At 38.4% G+C, this 22,578-nt stretch overlaps 3 protein-coding genes and 1 long non-coding RNA gene across 6 annotated transcripts in view; 1 reads left to right on the top strand and 3 right to left on the bottom strand.

Annotated features, from left to right (window-relative positions):
- Positions 1–10,722, bottom strand: part of LOC107046273 (caskin-1) — a 61,717-nt gene extending 50,995 nt beyond the window's left edge. Inside the window, exons 1-2 of one of the 3 annotated variants that reach the window (XM_015268886.1) lie at positions 10,661–10,702; positions 10,372–10,511 (exon numbers count right to left, since the gene is read on the bottom strand). Coding sequence is in view for 1 of the 3 variants with exons in the window: in XM_015268869.1 (XP_015124355.1) it covers positions 4,531–4,546 (16 nt within the window). In the remaining 2 variants the exon portion in view is untranslated. Of the gene's footprint in view, positions 1–4,530; positions 4,669–4,978; positions 5,401–10,371 lie in introns of those variants that run through there. The other 2 variants (XM_015268869.1, XM_015268879.1) reach the window with 2 other exon arrangements.
- Positions 10,723–11,707: 985 nt separating this feature from the next.
- On the bottom strand, positions 11,708–15,213 carry LOC107045753 (NAD-dependent protein deacetylase sirtuin-7). The gene is made up of 4 exons (XM_015268116.2): positions 14,541–15,213; positions 14,357–14,454; positions 13,296–13,511; positions 11,708–13,205 (listed from the first exon to the last, which is right to left on the bottom strand). The coding sequence occupies exons 1-4, from the start codon at positions 14,637–14,639 to the stop codon at positions 12,011–12,013; spliced, it is 1,608 nt and encodes a 535-aa protein (XP_015123602.1). The 5' UTR covers positions 14,640–15,213; the 3' UTR covers positions 11,708–12,010.
- LOC107045761 lies at positions 14,568–15,393 on the top strand. The gene is made up of 3 exons (XR_001461478.2): positions 14,568–14,722; positions 14,870–15,071; positions 15,159–15,393. It is a non-coding gene; the product is annotated as an uncharacterized LOC107045761 (long non-coding RNA).
- A 463-nt stretch (positions 15,394–15,856) lies between these two features.
- Positions 15,857–20,567, bottom strand: LOC107045805 (UNC93-like protein MFSD11). The gene is made up of 2 exons (XM_015268179.1): positions 20,306–20,567; positions 15,857–17,855 (listed from the first exon to the last, which is right to left on the bottom strand). The coding sequence occupies exons 1-2, from the start codon at positions 20,396–20,398 to the stop codon at positions 16,557–16,559; spliced, it is 1,392 nt and encodes a 463-aa protein (XP_015123665.1). The 5' UTR covers positions 20,399–20,567; the 3' UTR covers positions 15,857–16,556.
- Positions 20,568–22,578: the final 2,011 nt, after the last annotated feature.

Raw genomic sequence — 22,578 nt, 5'->3', positions numbered from 1 at the left:
TTCGAAAATTTGAAATTTCATGGATAGTTTCCTAGAATTTTCAGGTGAGCGACAATCAATTCGTTTTGAGGGAAAAAATTATAAGATTCCAAATTTCACTGAAAATTCAATGGCATTTCAAATTTCTGAGCAGCAGGAAGACGAGAGCTCCCAACTGAAATTTAAAATTTCTATTGATTTTCTCATCACACGGTGAATTTTCAGTTACGAAATCCCTTGGAATCTCAATGGAACTGTTACTTGATGAAAATTTCCCAGTACTGGAAAAAGAAGTACCAGAAATATCAGTAAATTCGGTCACTCATACTCGCACGTTCTCACTCACGCGCCTACAAGACGTGGCTTATCACTTCAAACATTGAATTCTTTTACATTCAATCAATACCTGACCTTGCGCTTTCTATTCTGACCAATCAGAGAAACGTCTGACCACTGTCGAAATATTTCGATCCGAACTCCACGACGTATATGAACTTTTTATGATAGAATTATACCACACTGATAAACTGATTCATTTATTCCAAACGAGATTCGTTAACTATTAACGAATGGTAGAGTTGAATATGACCAAAAGAATATTCGTTAATAGTTAACGAATGGTTCACTTGACAAGTGAAAATCGAGTCGAACAAGGCTCCTTAAATGTGCATTTGCTAACTATTAACGAATGAACATTTGGTGAAACCGAATAGACCCTCGTCTCCAACCAAATCTATTCGTTAACGATAATTAATCCTTTCTATCAGAGCACTTTTTCTCAAGAAAATTCTTGCATTATTTTTTTAACTTCCCGACCCATAGGGAGGAAGTTATTGTAATGACCCCGAAGATCGAATGTGGATATTTCATCATATTTCCATGTTTCATGACCCCTGGAAAAATTCTATGACGTTTTTGGATGGGTGTATGTGTGTGTGTGTGTGTGTGTGTGCGTATGTGACCAATATTTTGGTCAACGATTTCTTTGAAACGAATGATTCGATTGAAATTTTTTTCCACGCAATCGATGTGTGCTCATGTCACTTAGAACTGATTACATTTTGAACAATATCGTCTCAGCAGTTCTTCAGATTTTCCGATAAAACTAGTGAAAAAACGTCGAAAAATCACGTTTTTTTTTTGTCAATGATACCCTCTCGGAATGTTGCAGACGTAAAGGAAATCACTGAATTCTGGTGACTCAAGCCTTTTGGAATTATTGTTAGTCACCTCGAAATCTTTTGAAAGAAATGAAGTCAGTAAGTTCACGCATTTCAGCTGCGTCAAATCGTGCGGCTGAAATCGTCTTAAGCCACATGGACCCAATTTTCTCCAAATTATCCAAATCACGCTTTAATCAGGCGCAATCGATGTTATTTTCACGCGGGTGGTATTCCACGCACCGAATATACATTTATTGTCAACAAGGTCTGTTAACTATTAACGAATGGTAGTGTTGAATATATATGATTGATATTTTTAAGTAGTTGACAAATTATTGAGTTGACAGAAAGGTGTTAAGACAAATACACCGTTTATTAATAATTAACGAATCATACGTTATTGCAATGAAACTTTTTGTTAATGGTAAAAAAATAGTGGTTTTTCATACTCATCGCCTTTTTTCAAATGGGCTGCGTATGAAATATTAACAAGTGAACCTTGAAACATTCAACCGAATTAATTTGTTAACTATAAGTGAATCATTCTATCAGTACAATGGTCCCTGCTTTTGGTTTAAACATATTGCAATTTTGGGATTTTTAATGTGATGAATTTGAATTCAATTTAAGATCGAATCGTTCACGGCATTTTTCTATTTATCTTGGAAATTGTATGAAATTGTGTTGTTTGAATATCGCATTCAATTGAATCTTCAATGAATTGAAAGTTCAGAATAATAGTTGCCTGAATTTCCACAATTTTCTTTAAATTTCATGGTCATATGGACCTGCAAATTATAATTTCATTGAATATTCCAGAAATTGAGTGACCTGTCAGTAACAATGTACATGTAAATTTTATGTAAATTAGGCATTGTTGAACATTTCGATCTTCTTTTTTTTTGAATTTCAGAAGGAATTTCCTAACAGTAAAGTGTCTGTAACGGTGAAGTTCCAGGTGCTTTTCGTCAGACTCAATGGTGGAACCGAAATTTAATATCATGATAAAATCGACCTTGTTGCACATGGACTCGTTTATAAAACAGATTATGCACCAATTTTACGACATGAATTCCCAATATGTTGAACTGAATTTATACACAAGATAAACAGACACCAGAGTGTAACTGCCTCAGCCGAAAAAAAAATAAAAAGCGAATGTACCACCGAAGGACACTTCCATGAAATAAACAAACGATAAAACGGGTAAATTTATCACAGTATACGTGTGGAGGGAAAACTTGTCAAACCGATAATGCCGCCGACACGTCGGCAATTTTCGTCGCATAGAAATCGATTTAACTTTGAGGAGAGAAAGGTCTGGAATCCTTTTTGGTGCACTCTCTGGCTCGTTTGGGCTCGGTCCAAGTGCACTCGTCGATCGAGCCCCTTCAAGCGTTCGTGGCAGGACTACGAAAAAATCCTGGAGTAAAGCGAGGCAAAATAGTAATAAAAAGAGCGACATTTGTCCGACAACAAAACTAAAATTCAAGTCTAAAAAAAACATTAAATGAAAAAAGAAAAACATTTCTCCATGAAATTTCGATGCGCCACAGTAAATACTTTGTAATTAGTCTCCAGAGTCGTTAAGCCCTGGGATCTGGTTTAATTTACGACGGGTCTCTTTTACGCAACCCAGAGGCCGGCATCAATGTCTGCAGCTCAGAGTGAGAGTCTGTGTTAGAGAGACGCAATGAAATAAACGTTGGTACACGTCTATATATTAGCACCCGATGAAAGCGAGTCTTTCTGGAGTGAATCTTGCAGTTGAAAATCACGAATTTCTACCCACTCTTCTCCCCCTCCAGCATCACAATTGCAGTATCACTGCTAGATCGTGTTTTTTTCCTGTTAAATCCCCTCGCCTTCCTCGTGAGGATGCAAAAACTGAGAGATCGTAAAAAATGAGTGAGGAAAAAAAACTAACGAAATATACAGAATACATATAATCCATACATAAAAAGGGAAAAAGAGAAAAACCGCACGATTCGCATTGGTCTGTACGTTTTACGCTTCGTTACAGGAGACCGGATAGGTGGAGCAGGAGGAGGGGAGGAGATTAGAGGGGAAATCGAAGCAAAGATTTTACGATGGCCTCCTCAAACTCACTCGTAAGCTGATACTCCGGTTCGTCTTATTTTTCTACCGACTGACCTCTCCCGCAAGACGATACCCCCCATGAAAAAAAAAGAATGGGGAAGAACGCAAAATTTCCCCAGAAACCGTGGTCAAGGGGAGCCTACTATGAGTTTTAAATGTCGCGGGCTATTTCTCATACAGTGTAGGAATCGAATTTCAAAAAACTAACTCGTAATTGTCATTGTACACATTTTTTCAAAAATTTTTTTAAAAAAAACCTCTTATCCCGGTGGCCTGGCGTAGTGGTTAAGGCCGTTGCCTCACAACGGATAGGTTCCAGGTTCGATTCCTGGCCGGGTAGAATGGTGAGATCTAACCATTTTTAAAGTCTTGATCAATCGCCATATAGTCTCATCAGACTCGAAGCGATATAAAATAAGCATAAAAAAAAAAAAAAAAAAAAAAAAAAAAAAAAAAAAACCTCTGTAGCTCAAAAATTGGAGGCCCTGGACTATTTTCAACGAACGAACGATAAACAATCAATTTTTTTGCACTAATTATTCGTTTTTAGGCATATATAATCGATCTTCAATGCATGAGAAATCTTACTCCAATGTTCCATGACTTTCAAAACTCATAGTAGTCTCCCCTTAAAACGATGTAGCCAGTACAAGATCTAATTGTAGGGGGAAAATATGTGAGGCTTCAAGGATCTCGGAAACCCGGAAACGATATTGAATACAATATTACATGGATGTCAGGCGATATTCTGTTCAAAAACGAGACACTCTACGGTAACAGCTGCGTTTCAATTTGACGGCATGCAGGCCCACCACCCATTTGGGATGGAGGAAAAAAAATTGAAGTGAGAGAGACGTTGGAATTGGAATAAAGGAGGCCCGCATATATCGCGTGACTCGATTCCAGTGCAATCGACAACAATATGGTTGTAGAGCTGTAACAAGTTTGTATCGTACGATCTCGTTGTTTATCATACGGGAATATACAGTTTTAATTTTAAGGCGAGTTTTAGGGGAGGATATCGGAGTAATGTAGTGTAATTGCTCGTGTCATCAGACTCACGGGGGCTTTCGTCTTATCACTTGACATGAAATATTGTTTGAATTATAAATGAAGGGAGATTTTGTATCTTGTGATCGTTAAGCCCAGTCAAATATGAATAAATTGCGACTGCACTGGGTGAGTATTATTGAGCGTCGTTATATTCACGGTTGCCGGCTCTTCATTATCCCTCTAGAATCATTCGGAATTGTTGTAAAAATAGGGAGAAAAAGAGGGTGTATCTTACCACTTATTCTCCTCATTTCGCCGCCTGGTTATCTCCGCACAAATTGGCGGCGTGGCGGCGTAAAAACAGCTCACGTTGATTCAACAATATGACGTTTGTATCGAATAAATAGCATAGCAAAATTTCAACAATACAAATCTGTAATCAAGTGGAATGAGAGGATATATTCATCAGAAGACTTTCAATTGAATTCGCTGCAGAACTATTCAATTCCGAATGTTTTTGTATTGAGACAGCCGGGGAAATTTCCAATACCGTTAGGCAATTGACATTGCACGGCTTCAATGATCATCGAACTTCGGAGGTAAACAATTGTGAACAATTCGTTTACTGCGAAGGCTTCTTTCGAAAATCGTTGGTCGAGGTGCTCCTTCAATTTTGAAATTTTCAACTGCTTCAATACAACAATTTTCATTTAACTGTGAGTGTTAGGCTCAGAGATAGTTACATTCTTAACATGAAGAAACCTCACTCCCTTTGTTTCAAACGGATATTTATCTTATTCCACTTCACTCCAGATAAACTCTTCGCGGTAATTGTCAAACTATCACCTGCGTTGTATTGCGATAATGTTATAAAATATGATACGAGTTCCGCGCGCCATGCTTCGACGACGACACAACAGGACGCCGGAACTGCAGGACGCCGATGCACAGTTCAAATGAAAAAAAAATAGAAGAATAATATATTTTTTTAAATTTCAATCACTGAACCTCAAATATCCATAAACCAAGGTAAAACACAGTGCTCCATTTTAAAATATTTTATTGTAGATAATTCCGGGCGATTTAATCGCGTTACTACGGAATTTTTAAACAGCCAAATGGCACACGTCGACGCGTAAAGGTGCACAACGTAAGATAGACAGAGTTCCGCACGGTCGCCTGAGCACTACTACTGGTTCTTAGTGCAACGAACCTCCGCCAGAGCGCCCGGGCGGGTCCATTGTCCCCCCGGCCACCATGCGTACAACTCCCTCCACAACCTCCACACCGTGTAAAATACTTCTCTACTACTATCAACCGTAACCACCGGCTTCTTCCACCACGCGCGAAGCACAAAGAAACTGTACAGCAACTATTTTATCAGTGGTAAAAAAGAATGCGTGCACTTGTAAATTTTAAGTTTTGTTACCCGTTATGGAGATGGGAATATCCGAAATTTTTCCGGCTTTGGAAAGTTCGCAACTCACTTTCTACGCTCAAAAACTTTATTTCTAGAGAGTTGAATTTATTTTCAAAGTTTATGGAGCAGAAAAAATCATTCATATTTTCAGGCTTTGAAGATTTTTTTTATCCTCTTCTTTGCTATGAAGGAGGGAAAATTGTTGAAACGTTTGACGGTGCAGATGCATCTACATGAAATCAATCGAATGATTTTTTGCACTTCTAAATTTCATTTTTTCATGCTTCATGGATAAGTGAATGTACGAAATTTTTTTCAACTTGAGAAAGTTCAGAACTGAATTTTCGACCTTGAACTTGTGTCCAAAAATTATGATTTCCTTTTCAAATCATAGGTAGCAGAAAAAATCGTTTATGGTGTTTCAGGTTTCAGATTATTTTTAACAATTTGCTTCCGAAGGGAAGCTTTGTAATCGTGATTTTTTTCGGTTTTTTAATTTTTGGTAATTGAAAGGCCTAAAAATGTTATAAAACTGGATGTCTGGATGTGTGTGTACATGTGTGTTCGTATGTCCAGAACTGTCCCCATAACTCGAGAATTATTAAGGCCAAGATGGTAAAATTCTGGATGCTAATTGATACTACTGAGACTCAAATTTGTGCTAAATTTCAGCTCCATCGGTTGAGCGGTTCCTGAGATATAGCAATTCTTCGAAAATCGTTTTTTGTCGATTTCTCCTGAACCATTCGACCGCTTCGATTTTTCTTTCAAAATCATTGTCATGATGATATCGATTTAATTGGATTGAAAAAAACCCTTACACCCTGAACCTTGTAGTTTTATTCTCGTTTTTTCATTTTTTCGCTGAAATTTCTGGTTCGCTCGATAACTTAAAAAATAATCGAAATAGAAATTTGAAACTTGGCAGAATTTTAGGTTTTATAGCAACAATGTTTGGGATTCTGGACGAACGAAATCGGACCAGTAGTTTTGAAGATATTCAACTTTGTATGTGAAACTCTTTTGCTCAATATCTCAAGAACTATTGGTCCGATTTAATTTTTTTTTTCAAAATGTGCATTTTGATATTATCTATCTAGATCCAACAAAATGTGGATACCATCCCATTGAAATTTTTCGAGATGTCGTAGTTTTTGTATGTTTTTGGTCGGAATTCACTTTTGCGCATTATGACATGGGTAAAAGTCAGGGAAACCTTTTGAAAGTTTGGCTTCTAGTTGGGATTGTCAAGGAAAATTCCTATATCAAATTTTAGGTCGATATATTTGATAGTTCTTGAGATGGAACAATTCACCCAAAATTCGTGAGAAAAAAAAATTGACCCATTGATATTTCACCGTTCATTTTCACATCAGGATAACTGAGAAAGCTATGTAACATATTATACCTTCATTTTTTGAAAATACATTGGGATCCATTCGGAAGCCCACCAATGAAATTGTTAGAAATGAAAATAGGAGAAAAAAAGTACGTGAAGAGTAGCAGTCATATGTAATCTGTCAAATGGCTTCTGTCGCGCTGCTTGTTTTTTTGTCCTCTTCTTAACTTTGGAAAGCAGAAAAATTGTTGGAGCGCTTAACGATAGAGGTATACTCACATGAAATCAATTGAAAATATTTTCAAGAATATTTTTCTATATAGAGAAACCACATACACTTGAACATTTCAATTTTTTACGCTTCATGGATATGTGAATATTTGAATATTCCTTTCAATCTTGAGAAAGTTTAAAAGAAAATTTTCTACCTTAAACGTTGATTAGAACAAGCCTGTCGAATGTTATGAAACTGAAAAAATCGTTTATGATATTTTCGGATTGTTGATGGTTTCAAAACTTTTCCAGTTGCCCCTTTACATCGGAGAGTAACAAAATCATTGGAGCAATTGATAATGTAAATGTTTCAACGTGAAATGAATCAAATATCTTTTTTAATATGTTTTTCAACTGGAAAACAGCATCCATTTACAAATTTCAAGTTTTCTCATGCTTCGTGAGTGTGTGAGTATTAGCATTTTATTCTACCTTCAGAAAGCTCTAAACAAAATTTCAACCTTGAACCTTATTTCGAAGTGTATGAATTCCCTTTCAGATTTTATGCAGCGAAAGAATCGTTTATGATGTTTTTAGGATTTTAACTGTGTATAACGGTTTTTATTTCTGTCCTCTTTTGAATCGTAAAAATGTTGGAGCAATGAACGATGGAAAATCACTCGCATTAAACAGATAAATGAAGTTATGAATATTAGAAATTTTCCTTCGTCTAGGGAAAATTTTGAACTTATTGTTCTATCGTACACTTCATTTCTGAAAAGGATAACTCCATTATTTTTAAAGTTTATGGAGTAGAAGAGCTGGTTTACATATGATGTTGTCAAGTTCTCTACTGCTTTGAACTTTTTTTTATGCTCTTCTCTATGTCGGTGATCAAGGGAAAAAATAATGAATGGTATCATGTTACGATGCAAATGCGGTCGCAAACAGATGAATATCGATTGAATATATTTTTCCACCCGAGTTAATTCAACAATAATCACAGCAAAATGGGAAAATAACCATGAAGTTTTTTCCTTCCTAGCATTGCCATTAATTCCTGACGGAATAACCGGAAAATTATAGACCTTGAGTATCACCGGTCACCACTTATTACTTTGTTAGATTGTCCGTGATTTTCGTAGAAACGAGTTAAAAGATTCTTTTATCCGCCATACATGGGATGACTTATATTTATTACTCAATTCCGGGCACGAAGGTGACTTTGGTGTGTAACATACCACCAACCCCCTCCTGATGTGTATATTTGGAGCCCCCTCCTCCCTCACGGCGTTGCGTTTAAACGAGATAGTGCCGCGAGACAAATATAGGGGAACGATTAGATAAGGACTAGAAACCGGTGTCAATATACTGGATAAAGTCACAAAAAAACTTGGCGAGTAAGACTTCCAAACGAATAAAAAACAGGCCAATGATAAAAATTCAATTTAATTTGCCCAGATTTAAAGAAATTATTTTTTCCAAATATTCATTTACTTGAGAGAAGTATTTATTGTTTCAATAGCGTATTTCTCCAGTCGAGTTATTTCCAGGCAATCCTCATTAGGTTTCAATTATGATAATTATATTGCTCTAAAAGATGATCGTATTAGTTATGACTTTGAGTGAATTCCCTCAACAATTATCAATATTAAAAAATTAATCGAAATTCTTCCCTCCAGAAAATAAGAAATTTAGGAAAAATGAATAATCATAGGAGTTCATCCAAGGTCATGTGCAACATAGTCAACCTCTAGAGCAACATGATTGTAATAATTGAAAACTAATCAGGCTCGTCTGGGAATGACTCGATTGGACAAATATGATTTTGAAAAAATAAATGCTTCTCTCAAGTAAATGAATATTTAGGAGAAAATATTTTAGGAAAAAATAATATTTTAGGAAAATGATAATTTGCAAAATAAATCCCCCATGTCCCCAAGACCATGCTGAAATGAATGTGTATAGCACTCGGCGTTAGTCTGGCTGATTGGACGCCGGGGCTTTAGTACAATGGCTCTAATTAACATCAATTACGGTTGGGGTCCAGTTTAGTATTAAGCTTGTACCCGGTCACTGGCGCTGAGTGTGAGCAGCAGAAGTAAAAAAATATGTTGTTTAGCACTTAGTGCTGACCAGTGTGTGTGTGTACAAACCACTGAGGCAGAGGCTATTGTGATGCCAGTTAAACCGGTGATGTGTTGTGCTACTCAAATGCACTTCGTTCAACCCTTCCGATAGACACCAATTGTTTAATCCTATTTTACTCCGTTGACTTTTTCCAATGTCGATGGGGAGGAGGAGAAAGGGCCGAGTTCAAAGCCTAGCCACAATGATAACACTCTCCATGTGTGCTAATATACGTGTGTTTACTCGACGAGTAACTTAACAACTTTGAATACATAATGAGGCGTTAATTGGAAGGCTTCTTTGCCACATATCCTCATTAAAAAAAATGAGGAAAGAGGAATCAAGTGCAAAGGGGATACATTTTGTACGTCCAAACAAAGTTGAAAAAACAACGACAAAGAAAAAAGAAAGACTTACAAACCACACAACATCCTTGAAGGAAAAAAGAAGCAAATAATTATGAAGGACTTGAAGCCCCCCTTTGAAAATAAAAACCTCCAGGTGTAAGGACAGACACTCTTCTCCCCCTTTCCTCTCGAATGAGTTGTCCTTGTTGACTGTCGACAGTTGTCTCGAGTAAAAGTCTCCCGAGGTCTTTGTGAGCTCCTGATACCCCACGAGCATTTGCCTCCCTTGTGCGCACACGTTTCGCAGTCAAGTATCAACAGCTTGGGAGCCATGGTACACCCGGTGGATAGGTTGAAGAAGACAGTAACCCCCATAAAACGCTCTTACTCACTCCCTCCCTCCCTCCCTTCCTCTCATTCCTTGCTATCCCCCTTTCTGACTTCACCAGATCCTATGCACAGTTTAGGGGTATCACCATGGCAACAGACCGCGGCTTTTCTTCTCTCCCATAATTCCCTCCCACTATCCTCTGCCAGGCTATGTGTCGCCGTGGAAATACCCGCTCCGCTAGTTTTCCCTCGTTCTACCCCCATTGCTGTTCAACTACAACACAGCTACTGCTACTTTCAAATCCACTCCGCTCCCCTCCGCCCTTTCCTTCTCTCACAAGTGCATGGAAAACTCACCGAACACAGTTTCACTGTAATCCCAGCAACACGAGGACCGCCGGCCTTGCGGATGCAGCGCTACTGGTGAACATCCGGGGAAGAGCTTGCACGTTGGAACGAGCAACCGATGCTACCAGCTAACACGAATCCACCACCACCTACGAACTCACACTGTAATCCACGAAAAATACATACCCTCTACTATAAAATTCCGAATTAATAACAGCCCACACAATTCGATTCACCCCAATATGTTGCAGTTTCCACTCGCCATTAAAAGTAACGTAAAAAAAATTGGCTCACGTACGCGTCCCAATAAAACCACGGGACTCAGTCCCTCTCTTTCTCCATATTTTTCTTCGAGGGAAACACCAGACTATGCCGCAGCGTTTCGCTCGCTCCGCTTTTGCCAACCAGGTCCTCCCGCTCTACACCCACACCCCCATCTGTCTCACTCATTCCAGCGGTTTTGCCAATCTATCCACCTCACTTCCACTCACCCCACTGGGGCTCAGAGCCTCCGCGGAATATCGATTGTACCCCTAGCACACAACTGGGGGTTACCTCGCCGGTCCCGTGACAACCCACTCACTTTTACACCGTCTATATCTAGCCCACGTATGCGCCATTGCGTATGAAAACGTTGTTCGGGGCGACGGATTTTGTGTTCGGGGCGCCTGTCGAATAAATTGATCCAGGTGGAATTTGCCTAAAGGGTGACGACAATGGTGACTATTACGATCCAGGCTTCATTGCGATTGGATCTCACCTGTGTCCACTCACCCCTCAGGTTTTATCGATGACAAACGACTAGGACGGGTTGAACGAGACAAATTGCCTGATTTTCCTTTTAGCTCTTTAATTTTAATATTTCTTTTTCTCAAGGAAGAAGAATAATACGTTTAATCTCACATTTAAAATTTGCCGACAGTTAAAATAATGGGTAAAATGTTAATTAAAAAATTTACTGCAGGTCGTTTTCTATTACAAATAAATAATTGTCGAGTTAATACTTTTTGAAATAATAATTGATAGGGGAGGGTGGGGCAAAATGAAACGGCCATAAAACGACTGATACAATTCCGGCAAAAAAATTGTTTTTTATTTACTTTTGTTTACTAACTTTTTTTTATTATTGGGAGTCCTGATGAGAATAATGTTTTATTCGTCTTATAATTCAATTGGTTACAATTCAATTGATTAGATTAGGCAGATTACACATTTTCCTTTTTTCCAATCTGAGTCTCCCCCTGGACCTTCCTCTGGACTTTGGATTATGTTGTTTCATTTTCTTTTCAATTTAATCCACTGACAAAATCTTCTCCCGTCAAAATATCTCAATAATTTTCCATTCTACTGAATGGAAAATTGTTATTCTAATCAGTACTCCCAATAATAAAAAAGTTGATAAAAAAAATTTTTCTTCGCTCGAATTGCATCAAACAGTCGTATTTTCGACTATTTCATTTTGCCCCACTCTCCTCTAAATCAACAATTGAAAAAATGCAGCATATCGAATGTTGCTGAAATATGTAAAATAATATTTCATAGAGTCTTTTGATCATAGAGATTACATTGATACTGGTATTTCTACTTATTCATTCTGTCCATCGATTAATATCAATCTCGTGGGTTTGATGATTTGGGTTAATGGGTGCTACCGTTTCTTCTTAAATCCCTTGCGATAACCCTTGCCAAACCAGCCAGGATTCTTGGCAGTAGCTCTGGAAGCATCCTCGGACTCTGTCACCACTTCTATATTATTCTCATTGTCATTGTCGATAATAGTTGGCTCGACCGTGTCAACAGGCTGATCCATTACAAGAGAATCTTCGCCATTAGTTTGATAGAACAAACAATTCTGTGATTGCTCATTCTCCATGCAAAATTTGCAAGCTGGCGTGGCTTTTGGCTGAATAATCTCCTCCTGTTTGATCGGTGGTACTTGAAGCAATGGATAATAAAGTAGCGATGTCAATTGTGGATAGAAGAACATGGGTGGAAATGGTAAGCCCATAGATAGGAAGGGTAATGCTGTGAAGAATGGTGCCGAGTAGGCGCTCAATGGCTCACTCATATTAATCTGTGATACGCAGTCTTCATTGTCCTTTTTTGGTATAATACCGTTACTCTCATTCTCACTCTTCTCATCATCATTTGTGATTAATACAGGCTCCTCAAGACAAGGCTGTGATGTTGTTGATTGTTCACTAATTTGCAGTCTTATAGCGTGATAAAATATCGGATCCTTGGATCTATTATAATCTGGAATATCTAAACCTAAATGGCTCATTACTCTTTTCATAACTTCGTCGCATCTACCGTTTATCTTCAACGTTGCATTTTCATCTTTCGGTGTCCACTGGAGATTAACTATGTACAGGGAGCAACGTTTTTGGACAGGTCGGTCCATCTGCCACAGCCACGGATATTTCTTCAGGACTTTCAGACTCGAGCCAAGACACAGTATAACATCAGCCTGTTTCGAGGCACGACATGCACCATTCCAATTTATTGGCCAAGGCAAATTGCCACGTTCACCAAAGTGAACTATTGAGTCCTGTAGAATGGAGTTACACTTGTGACAGTGTCTACCAGTTCCGTGTGAGTATCTGGCTGTTCTTTCAGTCACATCGAATAAGCGTAGGTACTCGCGAAATGGTTTACACGCTCGGCAAACTTCCACATACATATTTCCATGCACTTCGGATAAAAATGAACGTGGAATGCCACTGCGTAGATGAAGACCATCGCAATTCTGGGATACAATGTGCTTGAGTACACGAGCCTTGTACAGGGCGTATAGTGCCATGTGCGTGACTGTCGGCTCCGCTAAGCTGAGATCATGATTTCTGCAAGATTTTAATTATTCATCGTGTTAGTTGATTGTTATGGGAGCAATTTTATACGTGTTGTAGATTTGTTTGGTTTGTGGAATTTACCCTATGTCTTTTCCCTGCTGCATTCGCGTCCAGACACCGTTTGTCCCCCTGTAATCCGGGATTGATGCTGCTGTACTTATTCCGGCGCCAGTGTAAACAGCCAGGGAAGATGCACGACTTATTGCCCCTGCCAGTCTCATACATTTTTCCTCGAGGAGCTCTGGGGGGTCCTCAATCTCCTCCAGTCTTGCTTTCACTTTGTCCCTTTTCTCTTGTCTACAATGTGAAAATAGTTTACTTTTTTTTCTTTTTTGTTCAAAAAATTATGATTCTGACGAGGGAGGTATCCTTGAGTAAATTGCTATTGAACTCGAAGACTATACCAAATTTCCTCGGTATGAGCTGACGGCGAGTTCGCTCATTTAGGTATGTTTAGGGAAGAATTGACGATTGTCTTTTCAATAATCGAACACTGATTAAACTAAGATCAATATAATCAACTGAACCTAATAATTCCATATAAAATTATGCTTTTAAGGCCCGGGTGGATTATCTTTCGAATGCTATCTCGATTGTTTTTCCATCTTCATCTAAAATATATCCCAATTTCCATTGGATTCTACATCACGCAGGACTTGTTAAAAATTATGATTGTACCATCAAAAAAAGTAGAAAAAAATGAACATTTTCAAACAGCGTTTTCAATAAAGATTAAGAAATAAGTCCGATAGAGAGGAAATTGAGAATGGATAATTTATCATGGTATCTAACGACCCAACAGCTATAAGATACATCAAATTATTAATTTGCAATTTCCTCCCTATTGAGTTTAGTTCCCAATACTATTCAAAAACGCTTTTTGTAAATGTTCAGCTTTTTCCAACGTTCTTTTGATTGTACAACCATAATTTTTGGGGACTCCAGGGCTATGTAAAACTGAATAGCACTTGGAGATCATTTCAAATTATCAAAATAAACAGAACAACCAAGATCACATTCGAAAGATAATCCACCCGAGCCTTAATCGCCTTGATGACTCTTTTAACTCTCCTTCTTTAAGAATAAGTGCACACGCCACACGATGAAGTTTTGTTGGTTGTGATTGAAGTTTCGGGACATACCTGAGATTAACCTCTTTGACAACATCACCACAGGAAGACAACAATTCTGTTTCCTCAGCAGTTCTGTCCACCTCTGATTTATTCAGTATGGCAGCAACCTAGTAAAACAAACAAAAACACTCATTGTTTACATTTTCGTAATTTCCCCTCCCCCATAGGAGTAAGCAAAAAAGACAAGACTTACCTTTTTCAATGTAGCAACACGCTCATCTTTGACCTTAAGTGGTTTCAGTGTAACCGCGCGTCTTCTCAAAAGGAACTTGTCGTTACCACTTTCCTCCATCTTTAATCAAAATACTATTCCCAGCGAAACGGGCGTCTCAAGATCCATCGGAGGTTTTTTTACTTCCTCCATCCAACTCACGTGTGTGTAATCACAAGTATTTTATCGCTGCACAATGCAGCCAGTATCCTCCATACTTGCTATCAAATCGAGAGTCATATCTCGATTTAATATTGGGGAGTGGATATTATTATCGAGAGTTATTAATACAGATTTGTTACTTTTATTAGACACCGATGGAAAACGCATTTCAGAGCTCATGTGTGAAGCACTACAACTGCAATTCCGATAAAATCAACGACGCCGCAGGTAAACTGTCTCGAGTCTAGTGCCTTTTGAGTCTATCAGGTGGACCCCTAATTGTTAATCGTCTGGAGTTATTGAACGATTGGGAGTGTTGCAGTTGCCTCCCCCGCCAGCGATCAATCCGAGGTAATGTTTTTAGTAGGTGATGCACTCTGATGAGCGATGAATATCAATGATAATCATCCCCTATTTGTTTTGACTGAAACCATGAAGAATAGAGGAAGGAGGCCGAATTCCGTAAATCCGTAGACTAGACATGAGACAGAAAATCGCGCTGGACGATGTTATAGGTGGCATTAGGATCGCACAGTTGCACTCGATGACGCCTCTTTGCGATGACGAGTGGGGGATAGTAGCTGCAAGTAGCTGATGGTGGGGCCCGTTGTGTTGCATGGTGTTGACATAATGCAGAAAGTAATTTTTTTCAATTGTCTAATTAATTAATGAGTTTACGGGAGACAAATAAAAAATTTATTGCAATTCAATCTTTTCATACAACAATTTTTGGGAAAAGAAATGTAAATATCTCATATCCTAGTCCTAGCAAATTCATACGAACCTGATGTTCACTGGAACAAAAGACATTTAGCAAATTGTTCCGTGTGCTAAAAGATCTGGCATCGAATCTGTCTTACCGACAGTTCAACGATAGTTCTAATGACCGTTGAGAGATGACAGCGGTGAGGAACTTGGGCGGGTTTTTTTGAAGTGCTGTTATGTCATTGCGCCACTCATATAAAAATTTACTTTCTATTTGAGCTATTTAAGCCTCACACGAGGCTAGAATATGTATGTAGGATTTAATATATTACCTGATGGCATTTAAAGGTCTGCAATAATCAGTTTTACTAAAAGGCTTATTAATAAACATGAGGAGATTTTATACACAAATATTTCATACTTTATTCAACAATATCATCAACAATATTCATGTCGTCATTACGAGAAATATAAATTTGTACAATTAGTTAATCAGAATTTTCGGGTGTAGATAAAATCACAATGATATGAATTGATAAGAAGTGTGGGGCTGAAAAGAAGATCGCAATAAAATTGAACCATGCGAATAGATGGGATAAAGAGATATGAAATGTGTGTAAATACTAAAAAGTATTCTTAAAATCCATTCAAGCGTTTTGTTTTCAGGTACGCTATCGTTATCATTTCGAAATTTAATTCACTTTATTTACAATTAATTGATCATTTTCGGGGAAGTACAATCTCAGGAGATTGGAATGGTCTGTCGCGATTGCACATTTTCGTATTTCATCGAATTGCATTATAGAATCTCCTGACACAGTTTGATTAGTGGCTTTGGTCATCATGGTGAACTGTGTCAAATGAATCAACATTATCGTCAAAAATGTCATAAGTCCACATTATTGGCAATAACGGTGTCAAGAGAAAAACAGGCAAATGAAGAATGGAATGAAGTAAGAAGATAAAATCCACTCTTCCCAAAGTGGCTCTTGAGAAGATGCGAAAAAATTGATAGATAAATCCCACTTATCTCATTACCACTCCATTCCAGCAGACCACCTAGAATGCTCGAATTTCCAATACGAACTCACAGTCTCTATTACAATTGCAATGATAACTGACGAGTATCACTCACTCCTCAACACTGACGCTCTCTGCTAATCTGGGTTCGCCCTCTGCAGCTTCGAGTTTCCTTCTCGAGTGGCATCTTTCGATATAAACAAAAGCTAGAGTCCCAAGTATCATGGATACCAGGAGAATAGACAGTTGTCCATGCAAACCCACATGATTACTATATACAAAACTGATGGCCGCAGCCACCGACTGAGTAAACTTGAACAACGCGAAAGCTGGAGCACTGTCTTTAGCATAAACCACCCCAAGTAGTGAGTAAATCTGAGTATTATAGCAAGCATCACCGAATCCCAACGTCAAACTGCCCGCCATCGCCAGTATTGGTGAGGGTACGATGTACGCTTCGTCATTAGTATCCTTGAATGGCGAAGTGTTGGGTAGGTTGATAAATGCAGATATGTAGGCGAATAGAGTAACAAAAAATCCAATCACCACCACTGGCCATCCTGTGCATTTTCCAAGAGTACTTGGACCCCTTGACGCCAGCATTCCAAAGATTGCACCACCAAGAACCTCTCCCACTCCAATGCAAATTCCAGAGAGGCCAACGAGGCTCTTCCGTTTCTCACCCATGGCCTCGGTGAAACCAATGCTTGATGAATAAATGCCTGAGAAGAACGTCAATCCCACACCAGTGTAGATAAATGTCAATGACAGGAGAAGCATTTTCGGAGTGATGCACAGACTCAAAGCGTCTCTGAATGCACTCCAAGCTGCAGCACAGCCGGCTTGACGTCGAGGCTCCGGCATTGCCAGTTCTTTGTCATGACTGGAGACACCTTCTGCCTCTCCAAGGGACAGCCTCTGTGGAGGCTTACGGAGAATCGCTAACACAGCAACTCCAACAATTGCGAGGCTGGTCAGGACCCAGAAGACGATCTTCCTCGTTGGACCGTCAATCTCCGGGTCCGTGAACATGAAATACACGAATAAATTTCCAGTGAACATGGACGACTGAAAGACCGCCCAGAAGAGGCCAGAGTTCCTGGACATGGTTTCCGAGTCGCTGTTCTCGGTGAGATACTGACCGTGTCCAGTCCAGACTAGAGATCCTCCGAAACCGAGAATTGCCGAGGCTGTGTAGAGCAAGCCTGAGCTTGGAAGGAGGAATGTTGCTATGAAGAATGCGTAACAGCAGGAACCTACGAAAATGGCTATTCTAGGACCCGTCATTGAGATGAAGGATGGGGCTAGCCAATTGCAGATTGCCAATGCTGCATAGATTATCGCTAAACTTGTGTAGGCGTTGCCGTGAAATGAGTCGTCGTCCTTGGCTATGCTGTCCAGAATGGTTTTCTGAAAGAAAAGGCTTCGTATAAGATACCTCTCTACAAGATACCTCGTGCTCCGAGCGTTCGAGGCCTACCCCCACTCTCGGCACTTTTATCACCTCCCGAATGTTCATGTTCCGTGGGCTTCTTATAAGATACCTATGGCCCCGGTCATTTTTCAACGGGAAGAGAGTAATTATAAGGATCGAATGGTGTTAAGGGTCAAACGGGAGGGACGAACGAAGTCATCATATGAGGGGCCAATGACCTCACACAACTTTTTTCAAGTAATGGAAATATACATCGATTTTTTTTCACTTTTCCCATCGAAAAATCGTAATTTTTCGTCTGTGATGATTCTCGAGTCCACCAACAATCCCCCAAGATCAGCTGCCATTCTATCATGCGGGGTTATGTTTAAAGAGAAAAGGGAACGCGGGCGATACAAATTCAAAACATTAAACACATATACATTGATTAGTTATCGATATTCATTCAGTAAAAATGAAAATTTAATTGAATTCGGGCGCAACGAGCGAGTTATCTTATTTGAAACCCGCTGATCTCTATTTATCTCCTCTCTATGAGCGCGCGTAGTGGGGGCATAGGGGTTACCGGAATTCCACTCTCCTACTGTCCCTAAGGTATCTTATATGAGCCTCTACTCTATTAGGTAATTGAAAGAGAAAGAGTTTAGAGAAAATTGCTGACTTGTGTGCGATAATAAATGTTACGACATCTGTCATGATTTTTTTTTCTATTTGACGCATTGGAATAGGACACAGTGGACGCGATTCGTCCAACTGTCTGGGGGCTCGACTTCTCATTTTGTACTTTCACTTCGGTTAGTGAATACCAAGTTCTTTCACGCTGGTTGTGGAAATTTTACAGTCAATTTCATGCGTCTCTTGATCGCTTCTATTTATTTATAGGAATCCATACACTTTGAGGAATCGGAGCTGTCAAGTCCTCCGGTTGGATTCAATGAGAAAAAAAATTTTTTTGCCAAATATTCATTTACTTGAGAGAAACATTTATTTTTCAAAATCGTATTTTTTCAATCGAGTCATGCCCAGACGAGCCTGATTAGTTTTCAATTATTACAATCATGTTGCTCTAGAGGTTGACTATGTTGCGCATGACCGTGGATGAACTCCTCTAATGATTATTTATTTTTTCTAAATTTCTGATTTTCTAGAAGGAAGAATGTCGATTAATTTTTTAATGTTTATAATTACTGGATGAGTCAGTCTAACATCATCATCTTCTAGAGCAATATAATTGACATAATTGAAACCTAATCAGGAATGCCTGGGAATGACGCGACTGGAGAAATACGGTATTGAAAAAATAAATACGTCTCTCAAGTAAATGAATATTTGGCAAAACTAATTTTTTTTCTGTGTGTTCGTCCTTGCTCGAATTGAACTTCGCATCTGCCGTTTGTATTATCACGAGGCGGTTATTCATGAGACAATTTGAATATTATGATGTATGCTATAGACATTGTATTTGAGAGAGAACAGATTTTGAGAGCATCCTCCATCCAGGATTGAATAAAAATTGCAACGAGTTTCTGAAGAAACCGGTTCGACATGAAAATAGAGAAAAAAATGCAATTCCCGTTTTTGGAATTTTTATTATTTCAATACCATAGTGAAAGAGATATTTTGCGGGGATGTCGCAGAGAAACTTTTATTTTCAGCAATGCCACACCTAGTGAAACTAATCCCGTTAATATTCTAACCGACTGACATGCTGATTATCATATTAAGGTGAATTAATTTTCTGGGTGTTGAATATCATATATCATATTCAGTTGATGTCTCTATTCAATTCTAATCGTCAGAGGAAATCCGTGAAATTACTTCAATAATTCGGTTGATTGTTGCAGATAATTTTATCAATTGGGATCAATATCAAATCTAGTCCAATAACGCAATATCTATATTTCAAAGTATTTCTTCCGTCTATTTGTGCTTGCCACTAGATAAGATTTTTTCGTATGATCGCTCAATAAATTTAATAATCATCAGTTTCTACAATAACAAAGCGATAACGCGCCGGATGATACATTGAACTGCAACGATAGCGTGTACGGCAACCAAAGGGCGTTCCATCATCATTTTTTGTTGAATAAATTTTAATGCCATTGTTACATTACTCGGAATACCTGATAAATTCATGAGGTAAACAAGAGAATCAAACTAAAGGTTCTTTTGTGAGTAATTCCGGAAAGTTTCTGAGTTCATTTCAGTCGACCTTGTGATATGTGCAGATTAAATTTCTACCTGACATTCATTGTTTCTGTTACACTAATTTAAATAGCCCGCTCACTGCAATGACACGTGTGACACATGTCTGCGCAGACATGAGGGGAGAAACGTCAAAAAGACCAACACATTGACCAATAATCAGCAATTGACATACGAAAATTAAACAGTGTGAATGTTTACAATAATGAAAATTACTCACCTCGATATTTCCCATTGTTTGGAACGCGGTAAACACCAGCATAAATCCAAAACTCAAGATTAATACGTTCAACAATCTCTTGTCAATCTCCATGATTATTTATTAATTTCCCAGACTGTGTGTAATAAAATTTGAAAACAATGACACTTCAAGTTAACACCGTATGTTAGACTATCCTCCTGAAAGGTGATCGCCGCATGGGTAAAAGCGAATGGCTTCGCGAGCCGCTGCAAGCCGCTGTTGACAGCCAGTCGCGCGTTGGAGTCATGTGGGGGCCGTGGGGGCTCGATTCAATTTTTTTTTTCACTATCATGAAAAAAAATATGTGTGAAGTTGAGCACAAGTTCTGTTGCCTCACGTGGAGCACGACATACGCTTCGTATTGCTTCGACATTAGCCCAACAATATGAACAGTAATTCAAGAAATAATCTCTTAATTTTCAATTGATCAACATTAAAATTGTTATCAAAATTTTCACGAAATAATTACACCAAAGGTGAAAAAAAATTAAAAATTAAAAAAGCACGAAATAGAACTATTCTTGATTATTTATCATGATTTTTTCCGGATCCCCATGATGATCTGAAAAAAACGTAAATATTAGCGCATTTGTTAGAATATTTGAGACGATTTACTACTTTTCGCCGATTCTAATGATCAATAGAATTTGATCTTGCTATACAATGCATTGCATTGGGATAATTGCTATAGAAATTCTTCGGCATAATTTTTTTGTATGAAGCTGAAACTAGCAGAGCACAAGAATCGCTGGCAGAAGATTCGATTGTCAGTGGTTCTCATTGTTGTAAGCATAGCTAATAGTTAGAATTATCTGGGGATTTTGAAATTTATTGGGGATAGAGACAATATATTTCTAGAGTTTGTACACAGATATTTTTTGTTTTTATTGATAACTTCTTTTGTTATAAACAAAAACAAGTAAGTTCTATCAATTTTTAGATTTAAATTTTAAATTGAATGTGGAGGTGCTGCAAAAACCCTTAAAATTTGAAAGAGTAACGTCCATCCCTTGATAAAGTTTGTACATGTTTTAAAATTAATTGAAATAATTTTTTTGTTTCTCTCTAAATAATAAAACAATGAGAGAAAAAATTCATGAGATTCCTATATAGGGGGGGAGGGGTCCCGATATAGGGGGAACCACCCTATATGGGAACCCCCCTATATAAGGACCTATATGGGAGCCCTCTATATAGGGATGACTTGAATTTTTTCTCTCATTTTTTTATTATTTAGAGAGAAACAAAAAAATTGTTATTTAAATTAATTTAAAAAAATGCACAAACTTTATCAAGGGAATGGACCTTACTTTCTCAAATTTTAAGGGTTTTTACAGCACCTTCACATTGAAATTAAAATTCAAATCTAAAATTTGATAGACCTCACTTGTTTTTGTTTATAACAAAAAAAGTTATCAATAAAAACAAAAAATATTTGTGTACAACCTTTGGAAATATATTCTCTCTATCCCCAATAAATTTCAAAATCGCCAGATAATTCAAACTATTAGTTATGCTTATAAGAATGAGAACCAATGACAATCGAATCTTCTGCTAGTTTCAGCTTCATTTTTAATAGAATAAGTTGTATAGAAAGGTAAAATTCTATTAAATTTTATCTATAAGATTCTATTGAAGAACCGGGCAAACTATTACAGAATTTCTCAATGGAATAGATTTTTCTATTAAATTTTTTCGTTCTTGGAAACCGTCGATACTTCAACCTCTTTCAACATTCATTACAATTATGAAATCAATACAAATTATATCAACACTGAATCAACTAATTATCTAGCAAAAAAGAACAACAAAAAAGACAATGCGATTCTTCATAACAGTAGTTCAAAACCTTTAGGCCGTGGCGCCACAGTTTCGCCAGCCCACTGCAGACTGTTTTCATCGTCTCAATTATAAAACAGCATCTTCTCGCTTTAGACAAAAAAGCGCTTCGACGCGATTGAAATAATCCTAATTGAAGTGAAACTCAATCCACTCAATACAATCGTCCACTCCATTTCTTCAATCGAATCATTCGCTAAAGGCTACTCTACAATAGAGATGTATCCGGTCGCCCGGAAATGGAACGGCAACGGGCGACATTGATACTCATCAGGTCCTTGGTAAAAACCATGTGCCCCCAGAATGGGGCCTATTCTTCACCCCCCCCCCCCCCCCCCCCCCCCCCCCCCCCCCCCCCCCCCCCCCCCCCCCCCCCCCCCCCCCCCCCCCCCCCCCCCCCCCCCCCCCCCCCC

Source organism: Diachasma alloeum, unplaced genomic scaffold (genome assembly GCF_001412515.2).
Source record: "Diachasma alloeum isolate Michigan unplaced genomic scaffold, Dall2.0 Dall_scaffold_00181, whole genome shotgun sequence".
Classification (NCBI taxonomy): Eukaryota; Metazoa; Arthropoda; class Insecta; order Hymenoptera; family Braconidae; genus Diachasma; species Diachasma alloeum.
The sequence above is the reverse complement of the archived record's forward strand: the minus strand, read 5'-3'. Positions and strand labels throughout refer to the sequence as shown.

What these genes read in the sequence shown, in the direction of transcription:
- LOC107045753 (XM_015268116.2), bottom strand. Translation starts at nt 14,639, where the DNA reads ATGGAGGAAAGTGGTAACGACAAGTTCCTTTTGAGAAGACGCGCGGTT. An exon ending in GTCAAAGAGGTTAATCTCAG is followed by an intron (nt 13,512 to 14,356) that starts GTATGTCCCGAA and finishes TTCACATTGTAG; the next exon opens with ACAAGAGAAAAGGGACAAAG. An exon ending in CAGCAGGGAAAAGACATAGG is followed by an intron (nt 13,206 to 13,295) that starts GTAAATTCCACA and finishes AAAATCTTGCAG; the next exon opens with AAATCATGATCTCAGCTTAG.
- LOC107045805 (XM_015268179.1), bottom strand. Translation starts at nt 20,398, where the DNA reads ATGGAGATTGACAAGAGATTGTTGAACGTATTAATCTTGAGTTTTGGA. An exon ending in AAACAATGGGAAATATCGAG is followed by an intron (nt 17,856 to 20,305) that starts GTGAGTAATTTT and finishes CTTTTCTTTCAG; the next exon opens with AAAACCATTCTGGACAGCAT.